We start from the raw sequence: 19,196 nt of genomic DNA on the forward strand, positions 1-19,196 counted from the left end.
ACTGAGGAAAATGGGCCAAGCTGCTACTGCTTCCATTAGAATGTTCAGTTCTGTGGAATGGGCCAAGCTGCTACTGCTTCCATTAGAATGTTCAGTTCTGTGTCATGTGCTACTGCTTCCATTAGAATGTTCAGTTCTGTGGAATGGGCCTGCTACTGCTTCCATTAGAATGTTCAGTTCTGTGGAATGGGCCAAGCTGCTACTGCTTCCATTAGAATGTTCAGTTCTGTGGAATGGGCCAAGCTGCTACTGCTTCCATTAGAATGTTCAGTTCTGTGGAATGGGCCAAGCTGCTACTGCTTCCATTAGAATGTTCAGTTCTGTGGAATGGGCCAAGCTGCTACTGCTTCCATTAGAATGTTCAGTTCTGTGGAATGGGCCAAGCTGCTACTGCTTCCATTAGAATGTTCAGTTCTGTGTCATGGGCCAAGCTGCTACTGCTTCCATTAGAATGTTCAGTTCTGTGGAATGGGCCAAGCTGCTACTGCTTCCATTAGAATGTTCAGTTCTGTGTTCAGTTCTGTGGAATGGGCCAAGCTGCTACTGCTTCCATTAGAATGTTCAGTGTGGAATGGGCCTACTGCTTCCATTAGAATGTTCAGTTCTGTGGAATGGGCCAAGCTGCTACTGCTTCCATTAGAATGTTCAGTTCTGTGGAATGGGCCAAGCTGCTACTGCTTCCATTAGAATGTTCAGTTCTGTGGAATGGGCCAAGCTGCTACTGCTTCCATTAGAATGTTCAGTTCTGTGGAATGGGCCAAGCTGCTACTGCTTCCATTAGAATGTTCAGTTCTGTGGAATGGGCCAAGCTGCTACTGCTTCCATTAGAATGTTCAGTTCTGTGGAATGGGCCAAGTTTTTGTTACTGCTACTGCTTCCATTAGAATGTTCAGTTCTGTGGAATGGGCCAGCTGCTACTGCTTCCATTAGAATGTTTTGTCAGTTCTGTGGAATGGGCCAAGTCTGCTACTGCTTCCATTAGAATGTTCAGTTCTGTGGAATGGGCCTAGTCCCTCAGTCTGCTACTGCTTCCATTAGAATGTCCTCCCTCAGTTCTGTGATGAATGGGCCTACTGCTTCCATTAGAATGTTCAGTTGCCCTCCTTCTCGTGGTCCTAATGGTCTGTCCTGCCCTTCTTTCTGCTCGTTGTCCTGATGTCCTAGTCTGCTGTCCCAGAATGTTCCTGTTCTGTGGAATGGGTCCAATTGCTGCTACTGCTTCCATTAGAATGTTCAGTTCTGTGGAATGGGCCAAGCTGCTACTGCTTCCATTAGAATGTTCAGTTCTGTGGCATGGGCCAAGCTGCTACTGCTTCCATTAGAATGTTCAGTTCTGTGGAATGGGCCAAGCTGCTACTGCTTCCATTAGAATGTTCAGTTCTGTGGAATGGGCCAAGCTGCTACTGCTATTGTTTTTGTTACTGCTACTGTTATTTTGAGCTTTGATGCATACAACTTTTTAAATAATGCACTTTCTATCATGTAAATATGAAGCTAGTAAACGTGTAATTAACACTGTAGACATCAATTGTTATGTCCAGAACAATCCTACCTAGCCTTCATGTGTTTTTTTGTTTGTCTGTTTCCTTTTCAATGCCTTGTACTGTCTTTCCTACTGTCTTTCCAAATCAATTCCATACCTTTTGGTTTTGTCTATTTTTTCTTGTTCTCCTGATGTCCTAGTCCCTCAGTCCTGCCCTCCTTCTCGTTCTCTTGATGTCCTAGTCCCTCAGTCCTGCCCTCCTTCTCGTTCTCCTGATGTCCTAGTCCCTCAGTCCTGCCCTCCTTCTCGTTCTCCTGATGTCTTAGTCCCTCAGTCCTGCCCTCCTTCTCGTTCTCCTGATGTCCTAGTCCCTCAGTCCTGCCCTCCTTCTCGTTCTCCTGATGTCCTAGTCCCTCAGTCCTGCCCTCCTTCTCGTTCTCCTGATGTCCTAGTCCCTCAGTCCTGCCCTCCTTCTCGTTCTCTTGATGTCCTAGTCCCTCAGTCCTGCCCTCCTTCTCGTTCTCCTGATGTCCTAGTCCCTCAGTCCCTAGTCCCTCAGTCCTGCCCTCCTTCTCGTTCTCCTGATGTCCTAGTCCCTCAGTCCTGCCCTCCTTCTCGTTCTCCTGATGTCCTAGTCCCTCAGTCCTGCCCTCCTTCTCGTTGTCCTGATGTCCTAGTCTCTGTCCTGCCCTTCTTTCTGCTCGTTGTCCTGATGTCCTAGTCTCTGTCCTGCCCTTCTTTCTGCTCGTTGTCCTGATGTCCCAGTCTCTGTCCTGCCCTTCTTTCTTCTCGTTGTCCTGATGTCCTAGTCTCTCAGTCCTGCCCTCCTTCTCGTTCTCCTGATGTCCTAGTCTCTGTCCTGCCCTTCTTACTTCTCGTTGTCCTGATGTCCTAGTCTCTGTCCTGCCCTTCTTACTGCTCGTTGTCCTGATGTCCTAGTCTCTGTCCTGCCCTTCTTCCTTCTCGTTGTCCCTCAGTCCTGCCCTCCTTCTCATTGTCCCTCAGTCCTGCCCTCCTTCTCGTTGTCCCTCAGTCCTGCCCTCCTTCTCGTTGTCCCTCAGTCCTGCCCTCCTTCTCGTTGTCCCTCAGTCCTGCCCTCCTTCTCGTTGTCCCTCAGTCCTGCCCTCCTTCTCGTTGTCCCTCAGTCCTGCCCTCCTTCTCGTTGTCCTGATGTCCCAGTCTCTGTCCTGCCCTTCTTACTTCTCGTTGTCCTGATGTCCTAGTCTCTGTCCTGCCCTTCTTTCTGCTCGTTGTCCTGATGTCCTAGTCTCTGTCCTGCCCTTCTTACTTCTCGTTGTCCTGATGTCCTAGTCTCTGTCCTGCCCTTCTTACTGCTCGTTGTCCTGATGTCCTGCCCTTCTTTCTTCTCGTTCTCCTGATGTCCTAGTCTCTGTCCTGCCCTTCTCTCTGCTCGTTGTCCCTCAGTCCTGCCCTCCTTCTCGTTCTCCTGATGTCCTAGTCTCTGTCCTGCCCTTCTCTCTGCTCGTTGTCCTGATGTCCTAGTCTCTGTCCTGCCCTTCTTACTTCTCGTTGTCCTGATGTCCTAGTCTCTGTCCTGCCCTTCTTACTGCTCGTTGTCCTGATGTCCTAGTCTCTGTCCTGCCCTTCTTTCTTCTCGTTGTCCTGATGTCCTAGTCTCTGTCCTGCCCTTCTTTCTTCTCGTTGTCCTGATGTCCTAGTCTCTGTCCTGCCCTTCTTTCTTCTCGTTCTCCTGATGTCCTAGTCTCTGTCCTGCCCTTCTTTCTTCTCGTTCTCCTGATGTCCTAGTCTCTGTCCTGCCCTTCTTACTGCTCGTTGTCCTGATGTCCTAGTCTCTGTCCTGCCCTTCTTTCTTCTCGTTGTCCTGATGTCCTAGTCTCTGTCCTGCCCTTCTTTCTTCTCGTTCTCCTGATGTCCTAGTCTCTGTCCTGCCCTTCTTTCTTCTCGTTGTCCTGATGTCCTAGTCTCTGTCCTGCCCTTCTTTCTTCTCGTTCTCCTGATGTCCTAGTCTCTGTCCTGCCCTTCTTTCTTCTCGTTCTCCTGATGTCCTAGTCTCTGTCCTGCCCTTCTTTCTTCTCGTTGTCCTGATGTCCTAGTCTCTGTCCTGCCCTTCTTTCTTCTCGTTGTCCTGATGTCCTAGTCTCTGTCCTGCCCTTCTTTCTGCTCGTTGTCCTGATGTCCCAGTCTCTGTCCTGCCCTTCTTTCTTCTCGTTGTCCTGATGTCCTAGTCTCTCAGTCCTGCCCTCCTTCTCGTTCTCCTGATGTTCTAGTCTCTGTCCTGCCCTTCTTACTTCTCGTTGTCCTGATGTCCTAGTCTCTGTCCTGCCCTTCTTACTGCTCGTTGTCCTGATGTCCTAGTCTCTGTACTGCCCTTCTTCCTTCTCGTTGTCCCTCAGTCCTGCCCTCCTTCTCATTGTCCCTCAGTCCTGCCCTCCTTCTCGTTGTCCCTCAGTCCTGCCCTCCTTCTCGTTGTCCCTCAGTCCTGCCCTCCTTCTCGTTGTCCCTCAGTCCTGCCCTCCTTCTCATTGTCCCTCAGTCCTGCCCTCCTTCTCGTTGTCCTGATGTCCTGCCCTCCTTCTCGTTGTCCCTCAGTCCTGCCCTCCTTCTCGTTGTCCTGATGTCCTAGTCTCTGTCCTGCCCTTCTTACTTCTCGTTGTCCTGATGTCCTAGTCTCTGTCCTGCCCTTCTTTCTGCTCGTTGTCCTGATGTCCTAGTCTCTGTCCTGCCCTTCTTACTTCTCGTTGTCCTGATGTCCTAGTCTCTGTCCTGCCCTTCTTACTGCTCGTTGTCCTGATGTCCTGCCCTTCTTTCTTCTCGTTCTCCTGATGTCCTAGTCTCTGTCCTGCCCTTCTCTCTGCTCGTTGTCCCTCAGTCCTGCCCTCCTTCTCGTTCTCCTGATGTCCTAGTCTCTGTCCTGCCCTTCTCTCTGCTCGTTGTCCTGATGTCCTAGTCTCTGTCCTGCCCTTCTTACTTCTCGTTGTCCTGATGTCCTAGTCTCTGTCCTGCCCTTCTTACTGCTCGTTGTCCTGATGTCCTAGTCTCTGTCCTGCCCTTCTTTCTTCTCGTTGTCCTGATGTCCTAGTCTCTGTCCTGCCCTTCTTTCTTCTCGTTCTCCTGATCTCCTAGTCTCTGTCCTGCCCTTCTTTCTTCTCGTTGTCCTGATGTCCTAGTCTCTGTCCTGCCCTTCTTTCTTCTCGTTGTCCTGATGTCCTAGTCCCTCAGTCCTGCCCTCTTTCTCGTTCTCTTGATGTCCTAGTCCCTCAGTCCTGCCCTCCTTCTCGTTCTCCTGATGTCCTAGTCCCTCAGTCCTGCCCTCCTTCTCGTTCTCCTGATGTCTTAGTCCCTCAGTCCTGCCCTCCTTCTCGTTCTCCTGATGTCCTAGTCCCTCAGTCCTGCCCTCCTTCTCGTTCTCCTGATGTCCTAGTCCCTCAGTCCTGCCCTCCTTCTCGTTCTCCTGATGTCCTAGTCCCTCAGTCCTGCCCTCCTTCTCGTTCTCTTGATGTCCTAGTCCCTCAGTCCTGCCCTCCTTCTCGTTCTCCTGATGTCCTAGTCCCTCAGTCCTGCCCTCCTTCTCGTTCTCTTGATGTCCTAGTCCCTCAGTCCTGCCCTCCTTCTCGTTCTCCTGATGTCCTAGTCCCTCAGTCCCTAGTCCCTCAGTCCTGCCCTCCTTCTCGTTCTCCTGATGTCCTAGTCCCTCAGTCTGTAGTGACGCCTCTAGCACTGAGATGCAGTGTCTTAGACCGCTGCGCCACTCGGGAGCACTCGTATGAGGAAATCAGTCAATTGAAAATAATTCATTAGGCCCTTATCTATGTATTTCACATGACTGGGAATACAGATATGCATCTGTTGGTCACAGATACCTTTAAAAAAGAAAAAGTAGGGGTGACCACCGCGCCACTCGGGAGCCCATTCATGTATGATGATTCTGTGTTTCCTAACAGCTGAGAGCTCTGACACAGGCCCTTCAACGGCCAATAGAAGTGCTCCAAGCTGATTCTCCATAATCATTGGAGAGGAGTTTGTCAAGTCTCCCATTATGTGAGTACCGTGTCACCTCTAAACTTCCCCAGCTTCGTCTACCAATGAATTTGAGTGGTTACAATTCTCCAACCTCATTCTTCAGCCTTTTAGATAAACAGGTGACGAGGGCTGCCATTTTGTTGAAAAACAAAATGAAGTAAATTTGTGCCTTTTTAATTGTTAATATTTTTTTTCAGTTACGTGCATCATGCGAATGGACTGGGAGAACATTACAACGCAGTGGAACGTCTGAAGGAACTCAAGAAGAAAGCTGACACTCATTGAGTTAAATTATAACAAACTATAAAGTCAAGCATGGGTGGAATAAAATGTGGGAACCCACCAATGTAAAAACCTAAATCAAATGACAAAATAATTTCACTCCCGGAGACTCCCTGCATACACACAGACTTGCCATCCAAGCAATTCGATGGGACGAGAGAAAGGCAGAGAGACTGAAAATAATACCACCACCTAACTATGTGAGGACTGAGAGAATAGTTACCATCACAGTGACAAATTGGAAGTAACTTTGTACATCCTTCATCAGTGTTTATGAATACTTCTGAAATCACCATGGAAATGTTGTCTATTAAATATATATTTTGGTGGTGATGTGCTGTTATTTCCTATGACTGCAATATCAAAGGCCGATGGTCTTTTCTGTGTGTATTGTAATGAAACAGCAGGTCTCGAACCCTCGACCTTCTGGCCCGAAGACCAGCGCGCTATCGACTGTGCCTCCAAAACGGCAGAGTCGGTATCCGCGTTTATAAACCCAGGGTCGCTGATGGACAATATTGTCTCATACAATAAAATGTTTTTCAATTCCAGTTTCACTTCCCGCTGGAAAGACATTCATGCAAAAAACGTTACAGCATATTATCCTGTTGAATGTCCATTGTATTTACATTCAACGCGCGCGCTGAGATTAGGGATATGCTTTTATAGTAGCCAGAATGGTTCTGAAGTTCACACGATACATTTGTTAAAAGATTTCCAGAAGGAAATAGAAAACCAGACAGATTTCCAGGAGAGACCGCCAGAGTTCACTAAAGTGTCGCAAATGGGATTACCGTCAATTGACGAGCATCTCGTTTCTATGGGAACCTGCCTACCTTGTAGGGACGCGCTGTTTTTATTCTGTGTAACAAATCATGGCTAACAATCTGGTTATCAGAGCTTTGAAAGCTAACTCAAAGTCGTTCAATTTGAGCTCCAAGAAAATGACCGAGGTTCCCAAATCGGTTTCGAGATTAACAAATATGTTAACCCTTCATTTGAACAATAACTCTCTTACTTCTCTGCCTGTGGAACTGCAGACGTTACGAAACGTGAGTAACGCTGACCCGGACAGACGTCTATACAAACACCTTGTTAGCTATAGTACAGTTATGTCTTAGTTTATTTTGACTTGCCTGCTAGCTATTTAACCAATGCATTTATCTCGCTTTTTGTTCTCTTTTCGCATACTGCAAAGTTGACAGAACTCAATTTGGGAAATAATTCTCTGGAGGAGATCCCGTGTGTTCTGAGATACCTGAACAGCTTGAAAAAACTTTATTTGTTTGGAAACCACATTACAAGATTGCCACCCGAGGTGTTAGGTAAACTATGCTGCTGTCGATATGGATTAAGACGTAAATAGGTACCGTGCGGAACCATGACAACCACTCATCGTCATCACACACACGCTCAGATTCATCACTCTATATTTTATCTTGCAGAAGGACTTGATAACCTCACTCTCCTCAATCTGAACCACAATCACATCACAGTCCTTCCACCAGAGATTAAAAGGTACCATTTAGTTGACTAATAGCCTACTTGTGATTCATACAGTAAACCTGTATATGACAGAAGAATAGACAATGTAGGTTGTATTTACACAGGCAGCTCAATTCAAATAAAATAAAAGTCCCACGAACCTAATTGGTCTTTTGACCAATCACATCAGCTCTTTTTCAGAGTTTACCTGGCTACCCAGACTCCTTGCTCTGGCCAAACACTATGCTATGCCCACAGACGTTAGTTGCTTCTCATCAATAAATCTGGATCTGAGTACCTCCCAGACCCTTCACTGAACGCAAGCACATTCGGGGCATCTGATTGGTCCAGAAACCAATGGGTTGAACACGTGGGTAATGCAACGGTTAGAAAATCCGTCATTGATACTCTGATTGGTTAGAGACGATCCAATTGCTGATGACTTTGTTTTGTACATGCTCCTCCTCACCACAAACGACATCATTGATGTCAGTCTCAGACTGAAGTATGAAGCGAACCACAGAGCAGCTGAATCCTTTAGAGTCGTCAGGCTACTGCAGAGCTGATCTTATTGGTAAAAAAAAGGCCCAATTTAGTGAAATCTCGATGAACCCAGAACTAAAATCTCGAGTCATTTGGTCAGATGCTCAATATTGTTTACACTATTTAGGTCTTTTGACCAATCACATCAGATCTTTTCGAACCAGTGTAAAAACAAAATATCAGAATTGGGCTGCATATGTAAACACATTGAGCATCTGACCAAATTACTGTTAGAATTGCGTCAATTCGAATCTGGTATCAGGATAAATATGACAATGAGTCACCGATTGTATACTATGTATTTTTTATTAGCTAAGTAATAAATAAATAATAATAGTAATAAATGGTAAATGCAACTTTCGTATATACGGGCTCACTGTAATACCACGCAGGGCAGAACAGAGAACTGACAAGATGTATGTAAACAGTGTTCTTTATACTGTGATAGACAGTTCCAACCCGTCTGTTGGCCTATCACAGTAGAGACTGGGCGTGGTTTAAACTTGCTCAGCCTATTGCAGGCGCTCAGGCGGGTCCCCGCCTCTTGGCGCTTCTGTTGATAGATGTAACTGTTGCTGTGAAGAACATCCAGGCTCTCATGCTCGATGCCGTTATCTCGCACCTGGCTCCTGTTATCTAACAAAAGACCGCTTGTTCTCGCAACACCCCGCTCTGAATGTGCCCCCCTCCCAACTCATTTGAACAGTTCCTGTCTTCATGCTTCTCTGTATTTTTCCATCATTAGAAAGTCCCATGAAACTTTTAACAATGTTTCAAATCAGCTAGGTTGCATAATACATACATACATCCACACAAGCCAACAGCAGATAATATTCAATCACATCTATGGTAACGGGCTATAGTGCCTTCTGGATTAACTGAGATTAGGCTAAATACAGAATTATCTCGTAACCACGTCTTCTTTTCTCAGTCTTTCTAACCTAGAAACCCTCAGCTTACTGGACAACCAGTTGGAGGAACTTCCTGTAGAAATAGGTTTTCTCAAGAAGATGGTTGAGATGAATTTAACCAACAACAAGCTGTCCAGACTGCCCAAACAGATATACAGTTTGTCACAACTGGCCAGATTATATCTGGCCAGAAACAACCTCACGGAACTGCCAGAGGTGGGTGTTGTTCAGGCTCTACTTAATGTTTCATCTTTCTTAGGTTTCATTCTTCATATTTGTTCCTGTTTCACTGGCTTTGCTTCAAATGAGGTTACCGATCCTCCACTTTCTTAGGTTTCATTCCTCCTGTTTCACTTTTGCTTCAAATGAGGTTACTCCTCATTGTTATTCTTCATATTTGTTCCTGTTTCACTGGCTTTGCTTCAAATGAGGTTACCGATCCTCCACTTTCTTAGGTTTCATTCTTCATATTTGTTCCTGTTTCACTGGCTTTGCTTCAAATGAGGTTACCGATCCTCCACTTTCTTAGGCTTCATTGTTAGTCGGTTTTGCTGAATGATATTGATGGTTTACTGTCCTTAAAGCTGTCCTCTTTTCCTTCAGGGTGTTATTGGGCTGATGAAGCTCAGAGTGCTGGATGTGGCTGGAAACCGTTTATCCATGTTTCCGGTCGACGTATGTACCGTTTGTCTTCACCGCAATATTATTTACAACAACAACAAGATATAGCAGAATATGAAGAGGTTATTGCTAGAGGGAGGACTGGCGGTGTTGCCGTCTACAGTTGGTAGAGGAGGGAGGACTGGCGGTGTTGCCGTCTACAGTTGGTAGAGGAGGGAGGCCTGACGGTGTTGTCGTCTACAGTTGGTAGAGGAGGGAGGACTGGCGGTGTTGCCGTCTACAGTTGGTAGAGGAGGGAGGACTGGCGGTGTTGTCGTCTACAGTTGGTAGAGGAGGGAGGACTGGCGGTGTTGTCGTCTACAGTTGGTAGAGGAGGGAGGACTGGCGGTGTTGTCGTCTACAGTTGGTAGAGGAGGGAGGACTGGCGGTGTTGTCGTCTACAGTTGGTAGAGGAGGGAGGACTGGCGGTGTTGTCGTCTACAGTTGGTAGAGGAGGGAGGACTGGCGGTGTTGTCGTCTACAGTTGGTAGAGGAGGGAGGACTGGCGGTGTTGCCGTCTACAGTTGGTAGAGGAGGGAGGACTGGCGGTGTTGCCGTCTACAGTTGGTAGAGGAGGGAGGACTGACGGTGTTGTCGTCTACAGTTGGTAGAGGAGGGAGGACTGGCGGTGTTGTCGTCTACAGTTGCTAGAGGAGGGAGGACTGATGGTGTTGTCGTCTACAGTTGCTAGAGGAGGGAGGACTGGCGGTGTTGTCGTCTACAGTTGGTAGAGGAGGGAGGACTGGCGGTGTTGTCGTCTACAGTTGCTAGAGGAGGGAGGACTGGCGGTGTTGTCGTCTACAGTTGCTAGAGGAGGGAGGACTGATGGTGTTGTCGTCTACAGTTGCTAGAGGAGGGAGGACTGGCGGTGTTGTCGTCTACAGTTGGTAGAGGAGGGAGGACTGGCGGTGTTGTCGTCTACAGTTGCTAGAGGAGGGAGGACTGATGGTGTTGTCGTCTACAGTTGCTAGAGGAGGGAGGACTGGCGGTGTTGCCGTCTACAGTTGGTAGAGGAGGGAGGACTGGCGGTGTTGTCGTCTACAGTTGCTAGAGGAGGGAGGACTGGCGGTGTTGTCGTCTACAGTTGCTAGAGGAGGGAGGACTGATGGTGTTGTCGTCTACAGTTGGTAGAGGAGGGAGGACTGGCGGTGTTGTCGTCTACAGTTGGTAGAGGAGGGAGGACTGGCGGTGTTGTCGTCTACAGTTGCTAGAGGAGGGAGGACTGATGGTGTTGTCGTCTACAGTTGCTAGAGGAGGGAGGACTGGCGGTGTTGCCGTCTACAGTTGGTAGAGGAGGGAGGCCTGACGGTGTTGTCCTCTACAGTTGGTAGAGGAGGGAGGACTGGCGGTGTTGCCGTCTACAGTTGGTAGAGGAGGGAGGACTGGCGGTGTTGTCGTCTACAGTGGGTAGAGGAGGGAGGACTGGCGGTGTTGTCGTCTACAGTTGGTAGAGGAGGGAGGACTGGCGGTGTTGTCCTCTACAGTTGGTAGAGGAGGGAGGACTGGCGGTGTTGTCCTCTACAGTTGGTAGAGGAGGGAGGACTGGCGGTGTTGCCGTCTACAGTTGGTAGAGGAGGGAGGACTGACGGTGTTGTCGTCTACAGTTGGTAGAGGAGGGAGGACTGGCGGTGTTGTCGTCTACAGTTGGTAGAGGAGGGAGGACTGGCGGTGTTGCCGTCTACAGTTGGTAGAGGAGGGAGGATTGACGGTGTTGCCGTCTACAGTTGGTAGAGGAGGGAGGACTGGCAGTGTTGTCCTCTACAGTTGGTAGAGGAGGGAGGACTGACGGTGTTGTCCTCTACAGTTGCTAGAGGAGGGAGGACTGACGGTGTTGTCCTCTACAGTTGGTAGAGGAGGGAGGCCTGACGGTGTTGTCCTCTACAGTTGCTAGAGGAGGGAGGACTGGCGGTGTTGTCGTCTACAGTTGGTAGAGGAGGGAGGACTGGCGGTGTTGTCGTCTACAGTTGGTAGAGGAGGGAGGACTGGCGGTGTTGTCGTCTACAGTTGGTAGAGGAGGGAGGACTGGCGGTGTTGTCGTCTACAGTTGCTAGAGGAGGGAGGACTGGCGGTGTTGTCGTCTACAGTTGGTAGAGGAGGGAGGACTGGCGGTGTTGTCGTCTACAGTTGGTAGAGGAGGGAGGACTGGCGGTGTTGTCGTCTAAAGTTGGTAGAGGAGGGAGGACTGACGGTGTTGTCGTCTACAGTTGCTAGAGGAGGGAGGACTGGCGGTGTTGCCGTCTACAGTTGGTAGAGGAGGGAGGACTGGCGGTGTTGTCGTCTACAGTTGGTAGAGGAGGGAGGACTGGCGGTGTTGCCGTCTACAGTTGGTAGAGGAGGGAGGACTGGCGGTGTTGTCGTCTACAGTTGGTAGAGGAGGGAGGACTGATGGTGTTGCCGTCTACAGTTGGTAGAGGAGGGAGGACTGGCGGTGTTGTCCTCTACAGTTGGTAGAGGAGGGAGGACTGGCGGTGTTGTCCTCTACAGTTGGTAGAGGAGGGAGGACTGATGGTGTTGTCGTCTACAGCTGGTAGAGGGAGGACTGGCGGTGTTGTCGTCTACAGTTGGTAGAGGAGGGAGGACTGACGGTGTTGTCGTCTACAGTTGGTAGAGGAGGGAGGACTGGCGGTGTTGTCGTCTACAGTTGGTAGAGGAGGGAGGCCTGACGGTGTTGTTGTCTACAGTTGGTAGAGGAGGGAGGACTGATGGTGTTGCCGTCTACAGTTGGTAGAGGAGGGAGGACTGATGGTGTTGTCGTCTACAGTTGGTAGAGGAGGGAGGACTGACGGTGTTGTCGTCTACAGTTGGTAGAGGAGGGAGGACTGATGGTGTTGCCGTCTACAGTTGGTAGAGGAGGGAGGACTGACGGTGTTGCCGTCTACAGTTGGTAGAGGAGGGAGGACTGACGGTGTTGCCGTCTACAGTTGGTAGAGGAGGGAGGACTGACGGTGTTGTCGTCTACAGTTGGTAGAGGAGGGAGGACTGGTAGAGGAGGGAGGACGGTGTTGTCGTCTACAGTTGGTAGAGGAGGGAGGACTGGCGGTGTTGTCGTCTACAGTTGGTAGAGGAGGGAGGACTGGCGGTGTTGTCGTCTACAGTTGGTAGAGGAGGGAGGACTGGCGGTGTTGTCGTCTACAGTTGGTAGAGGAGGGAGGACTGGCAGTGTTGTCGTCTACAGTTGGTAGAGGAGGGAGGACTGACGGTGTTGCCGTCTACAGTTGGTAGAGGAGGGAGGACTGACGGTGTTGCCGTCTACAGTTGGTAGAGGAGGGAGGACTGGCGGTGTTGCCGTCTACAGTTGGTAGAGGAGGGAGGACTGACGGTGTTGCCGTCTACAGTTGGTAGAGGAGGGAGGACTGGCGGTGTTGTCGTCTACAGTTGGTAGAGGAGGGAGGACTGGCGGTGTTGTCGTCTACAGTTGGTAGAGGAGGGAGGACTGGCGGTGTTGTCGTCTACAGTTGGTAGAGGAGGGAGGACTGGCGGTGTTGTCGTCTACAGTTGGTAGAGGAGGGAGGACTGGCGGTGTTGTCGTCTACAGTTGGTAGAGGAGGGAGGACTGGCGGTGTTGCCGTCTACAGTTGGTAGAGGAGGGAGGACTGACGGTGTTGCCGTCTACAGTTGGTAGAGGAGGGAGGACTGGCGGTGTTGCCGTCTACAGTTGGTAGAGGAGGGAGGACTGACGGTGTTGCCGTCTACAGTTGGTAGAGGAGGGAGGACTGACGGTGTTGCTTTCTACAGTTCCAGCTTCTGACCCTAAATGAGCTGCTCTGCGAAGGAAACACATTCGTGAAGAATAAACTGATGGAATCTGTTCAGGCTGTGGAGGTGCTGTCATTGAAGGTACAATCTTTAAGCTCTCGTCATTATAGACTACATCAGGGGTCTGTCAGGGGTACAGGGTGGCATATAGACTACATCAGGGGTACAGGGTGGCATATAGACTACATCAGGGGTCTGTCAGGGGTACAGGGTGGTATATAGACTACATCAGGGGTCTGTCAGGGGTACAGGGTGGCATATAGACTACATCAGGGGTACAGGGTGGCATATAGACTACATCAGGGGTCTGTCAGGGGTACAGGGTGGTATATAGACTACATCAGGGGTCTGTCAGGGGTACAGGGTGGCATATATAATCTACATCAGGGGTACAGGGTGGCATATAGACTACATCAGGGTCTGTCAGGGGTACAGGGTGGCATATAGACTACATCAGGGGTACAGGGTGGCATATAGACTACATCAGGGGTCTGTCAGGGGTACAGGGTGGCATATAGACTACATCAGGGGTACAGGGTGGTATATAGACTACATCAGGGGTCTGTCAGGGGTACAGGGTGACATAGACTACATCAGGGGTATGTCAGGGGTACAGGGTGGCATATAGACTACATCAGGGGTACAGGGTGGCATATAGACTACATCAGGGGTACAGGGTGGCATATAGACTACATCAGGGGTCTGTCAGGGGTACAGGGTGGCATATTGACTACATCAGGGGTCTGTCAGGGGTACAGGGTGGCATATTGACTACATCAGGGGTCTGTCAGGGGTACAGGGTGGCATATTGACTACATCAGGGGTCTGTCAGGGGTACAGGGTGACATATAGACTACATCAGGGGTCTGTCAGGGGTACAGGGTGACATATAGACTACATCAGGGGTCTGTCAGTCCTGCAGGGGTACAGGGTGGTATATAGACTACATCAGGGGTCTGTCAGGGGTACAGGGTGGCATATAGACTACATCAGGGGTCTGTCAGGGGTACAGGGTGGCATATAGACTACATCAGGGGTACAGGGTGGCATATAGACTACATCAGGGGTCTTTCAGGGGTACAGGGTGGTATATAGACTACATCAGGGGTCTGTCAGGGGTACAGGGTGGTATATAGACTACATAAGGGGTCTGTCAGGGGTACAGGGTGGCATATAGACTACATCAGGGGTCTGTCAGGGGTACAGGGTGGCATATAGACTACATCAGGGGTCTGTCAGGGGTACAGGGTGGTATATAGACTACATCAGGGGTCTGTCAGGGGTACAGGGTGGCATATAGACTACATCAGGGGTCTGTCAGGGGTACAGGGTGGTATATAGACTACATCAGGGGTCTGTCAGGGGTACAGGGTGGCATATAGACTACATCAGGGGTCTGTCAGGGGTACAGGGTGTGCAGGCTTTCGTTCCAGCCCTTCAGTGTGTTATATTCGATTCAGTTGGTTTTATTTGTACTTCCTATTTCTTATTGCTATGGCATTATGGAGAGGGAACTGCATCAGCATGTCATTGGACTGGGTACACCTGGGTATCCTGTTCATATACACTGGAACAACACAACACCTGATTCAACTGATCAGCCCAACACAACACCAAAACATAACACAACAACACCAAAACACAACACCGCAACACCAAAACACAACACCGCAACACACCACAACACCAAATCATAACACACCACAACACCACACCAAAACATAACACCACAACACACAGCACCAGAACATACCACACCACACACCGCAACACACACCACCAAAACACACCACCAGAACACACCAGAACACACACCATCAGTAGTACTGACCCGTTGCCATCCCTGTATCTCTTGTCTCCAGGAGCTGTCTGCTCGTCGGATCCTGGTGGAGGACAAGAGTAGGTTGGGTGTGGTCCACAGGGCTCTGTCGTACCACCCTGGTCTGAGCCTGCTGCTGGCTGACTGGGGCAGGTGTTCCCTCTGCCTCCAACCCTTCCTCACCACCTGGCTGGAGTGTGTACGCTTCATCAACCTCAGGAAGGTACAGAGAGGATACAGCCCTAATGGCACCCTATTCCCTACTTAGTGCACTACCTTGACCAGGCACCCTATTCCCTATGACATCCAGTGGAACAGCCACTTTACAATAGTGCATCTAGGTCTTTTAAGACCAGGCACCCTATTGACTCCAGGCACCCTATTCCCTACATAGTGCACTACAAATCAAATCAACGCTGTTTTTGGTCGCGTTTTCAGATGTTATCGTAGGTGAAGCGAAATGCTTGTGTTTCCAGCTTCAACAGTGCAGTTAAACCTAGCAATTAAATCAACAAAACACTATACACACATAATCCCCCAGAAAAATAGACATGACCTTCGCTTCCCTGGGTACAGGAACAATGGTAGACATCAATTAAGTGGGGACAGACTGGGATAGGGAGAGATTGAATATGTCTGTAAACATTCCAGCCAGCTGGTCTGCTCTTGCTCTGAGGTCACGCCCGTGTTTAACACGTTTAAATGACTTAGACACGTCGGCCACGGAGAAAGAGGGCACACAGTCCTTGTGAACGTCGGGGGGCCCTGTCGATGGCTCAGTATTGTTTTCCTCTAAGCGAGTGTGTTTAGCTCGTCCAGGAGTGAGGTGTCGGTGTCCGCAACATGGCTGGCTTTCCCTTTATAACCTGTGATTATCTGGAGTCCCTGCCACATATGTCTCGTATCTGAGTCATTAAATTGCCTCTTTTGATTGCCTTACAGATGTCATACTGGTCTGTTTGTACACATCCATGTTCCCAGTCACCTTGCCATGGTTAAATGCGGTGGTTCGCGCTTTCATTTTTGCGTGAATGCTGTCGTTTATCCACGTTTTTTTGTTTGGATAAGTTCTAATCGACACAGTGGGAACAACATCCTCTATGCAATTAGTCACAGAGTCAGTGTATACGTCGATACTATTTTCTCAAAAGCGACCCAGAGCATTTTCTACTCCGTGTGATCTAAACAATGTTGAAGGATAGATTCCGATTGGTCAGACCAACATTGAACAGTCCTTACCACGGGTACTTCCTGTTTAAGTGTCTGCCTATAGGTGGGGTGGAGCACAACGGAGGCGTGATCTGATTTAAACGGAGGGAGGGGGAGGGCCTTGTAGCCGTCCCGGAAAGAGAGTAGCAATGATCCAGGGTCCATGTTAAGCGTGTAGCACAGGAGATGTGTTGGTAGAATTTCTGTAGTGTTTTCCTCAGATTTCCTTTATTAAAGTCCCTACAATAAACGTGACCTCAGGATATACAGTTTCCAGTTTGCACATAGTCCAGTGTAGTTTTTTGAGAGCTGTCGTGGTGTTGGCTAGGGGGTAATATACACGGCAGTGACAAAATTATCTCGGGAGGTAACTCGGTCTGCATTTGATTATAGAATACTCACATCGGTAGAACAAAATGACTTTGAGTTCCTGTGCGTTAACACAATCACACCATGAGTTGTTAATCATGAAACAAATCCCTCCGCCTTTTTTTCCCCCGGAGAGTTCTTTCTTCCTGTCTGCACGATGGACAGAACCCCGAAGGCTGAATGGACAGGGACAATATATCAAGGCAACCGTGTCTGATGTAAAAAAATATATATTAAAAAAATTATATATATATATATCTAACTGAGATTAGCTGCGTCCCTTACCTAGTACACTACTTTGAAAGTATACAGAACATTGTACAAGACAAAGAGACTAAGTTCATAGGGGATACCAGTAGCCAGTTGCCCCATTCCCTACCTAGTGCACTACTTTGACAGTAATGCAGAACATGGTTGAAGACCGAGAGACTAAGTTCATAGGGGATACCAGTAGCCAGTTGCCCCATTTGCAGAACATGGTTGAAGACAAAGAGACAGCTAAGTTCATAGGGGATACCAGTAGCCAGGACTACCTAGTGCACTCAGACTCCTACCTAGTGCACTACTTTGACAGTAGTGCAGAACATTGTACAAGACAGAGAGACTAAGTTCATAGGGGATACCAGTAGCCAGTTGCCCCATTCCCTACCTAGTGCACTACTTTGACAGTAGTGCAGAACATTGTACAAGACAAAGAGACTAAGTTCATAGGGGATACCAGTAGCCAGTTGCCCCATTCCCTACCTAGTGCACTACTTTGACAGTAATGCAGAACATGGTTGAAGACAAAAGAGACTAAGTTCATAGGGGATACCAGTAGCCAGTTGCCCCATTCCCTACCTAGTGCACTACTTTGACAGTAGTGCAGAACATTGTACAAGACAAAGAGACTAAGTTCATAGGGGATACCAGTAGCCAGTTGCCCCATTCCAGTAGCCAGTACCTAGTGCACTACTTTGACAGTAATGCAGAACATGGTTGAAGACAAAGAGACTAAGTTCATAGGGGATACCAGTAGCCAGTTGCCCCATTCCTAGCCTACTTTGACAGTAATGCAGAACATGGTTGAAACAAAAGAGACTAAGTTCATAGGGGATACCAGTGCCCCATTCCCTACCTAGTGCACTACTTTGACAGTAATGCAGAACATTGTACAAGACAAAGAGACTAAGTTCATAGGGGATACCAGTAGCCAGTTGCCCCATTCCCTACCTAGTGCACTACTTTGACAGTAGTGCAGAACATTGTACAAGACAAAGAGACTAAGTTCATAGGGGATACCAGTAGCCAGTTGCCCCATTCCCTACCTAGTGCACTAATTTGACAGTAATGCAGAACATGGTTGAAGACAAAGAGACTAAGTTCATAGGGGATACCAGTAGCCAGTTGCCCCATTCCAGTAGCCACCTACCTAGTGCACTACTTTGACAGTAATGCAGAACATGGTTGAAGACAAAGAGACTAAGTTCATAGTGGATACCAGTAGCCAGTTGCCCCATTCCCTACCTAGTGCACTACTTTGACAGTAATGCAGAACATGGTTGAAGACAAAGAGACTAAGTTCATAGGGGATACCAGTAGCCAGTTGCCCCATTCCCTACCTAGTGCACTACTTTGACAGTAATGCAGAACATGGTTGAAGACAAAGAGACTAAGTTCATAGGGGATACCAGTAGCCAGTTGCCCCATTCCTACCTAGTGCACTACTTTGACAGTAATGCAGAACATGGTTGAAGACAAAGAGACTAAGTTCATAGGGGATACCAGTAGCCAGTTGCCCCATTCCCTACCTAGTGCACTACTTTGACAGTAATGCAGAACATGGTTGAAGACAAAGAGACTAAGTTCATAGGGGATACCAGTAGCCAGTTGCCCCATTCCCTACCTAAGTGCACTACTTTGACAGTAATGCAGAACATGGTTGAAGACAAAGAGACTAAGTTCATAGTGGATACCAGTAGCCAGCTGCCCCAAACATCTACAGACACTATGTAGCCTACACTACAGCTCATTTAAACATCAAATAATTTATACTTCATTCTGATACATATACGGACTCAAACATCATCTTACAAATGAACTTACTTTTTACATTTACATTTAAGTCATGGTTGAAGACAAAGCTAAGTTCACCCAGAGATACCAGACTTATTCAAAGTGCACTACTGACAGTAATGCAGAACATGGTTGAAAGAGACAAGTTCAGAGACCTATGCCAGTTGCCCCATTCCCTACCTAGTGCACAGTGCCCCAAACATCTACAGACACTATGGTAGCCTACAAGGTACAGCTCATTTAAACATCAAATAATTTATACTTCATTCTGTAGACATATAGCAGCACGTATAAAAAGCAACTTCTCAAGTCATCTTCAAATGAACTGACTTTTTACATTTACATTTAAGTCATTGTTCCTAGAGTGCTTCACCCAGAGCGACATTCAAACTTGGTGTCGTTCACCTTGTGAAGAGGCCTATGGTTCATGTGTTGATGTGTCGTGAAAAGGTAAACACATCTTCCTGATACATCACTGGTTTCAGTGGGTTACAATCTGAGACACAGAGGACCATAGTAAGAGACCAGACTCCTGTCACAATGATCATAAGGCTTCAAAACATGAAGAACTGAGCCGTTGGACAGAGAACTAGGTTGGACAGAGAGCTCCTCTGTTCCTACA

General features: G+C 48.4%; 1 protein-coding gene across 1 annotated transcript; it reads left to right on the forward strand.

Moving 5' to 3' along the window:
- The first annotated feature begins 6,604 nt into the window (after positions 1-6,604).
- Positions 6,605-15,219, forward strand: lrrc69 (leucine rich repeat containing 69). Its single transcript, XM_065017097.1, has 7 exons — positions 6,605-6,819; positions 6,966-7,092; positions 7,213-7,285; positions 8,727-8,922; positions 9,310-9,381; positions 13,102-13,203; positions 14,985-15,219. The coding sequence occupies exons 1-7, from the start codon at positions 6,643-6,645 to the stop codon at positions 15,207-15,209; spliced, it is 972 nt and encodes a 323-aa protein (XP_064873169.1). The 5' UTR covers positions 6,605-6,642; the 3' UTR covers positions 15,210-15,219.
- Positions 15,220-19,196: the final 3,977 nt, after the last annotated feature.

Source organism: Oncorhynchus nerka, linkage group LG4 (genome assembly GCF_034236695.1).
Source record: "Oncorhynchus nerka isolate Pitt River linkage group LG4, Oner_Uvic_2.0, whole genome shotgun sequence".
NCBI classification, from domain to species: domain Eukaryota; kingdom Metazoa; phylum Chordata; class Actinopteri; order Salmoniformes; family Salmonidae; genus Oncorhynchus; species Oncorhynchus nerka.

Excerpts from the sequence above, each read along its gene's own strand:
- lrrc69 (XM_065017097.1), top strand. The coding sequence starts at position 6,643 with ATGGCTAACAATCTGGTTATCAGAGCTTTGAAAGCTAACTCAAAGTCG. Across the intron at positions 7,093-7,212 it reads ATTGCCACCCGAGGTGTTAG|AAGGACTTGATAACCTCACT; the intron begins GTAAACTATGCT and ends TTTATCTTGCAG. Across the intron at positions 9,382-13,101 it reads TATCCATGTTTCCGGTCGAC|TTCCAGCTTCTGACCCTAAA; the intron begins GTATGTACCGTT and ends TGCTTTCTACAG.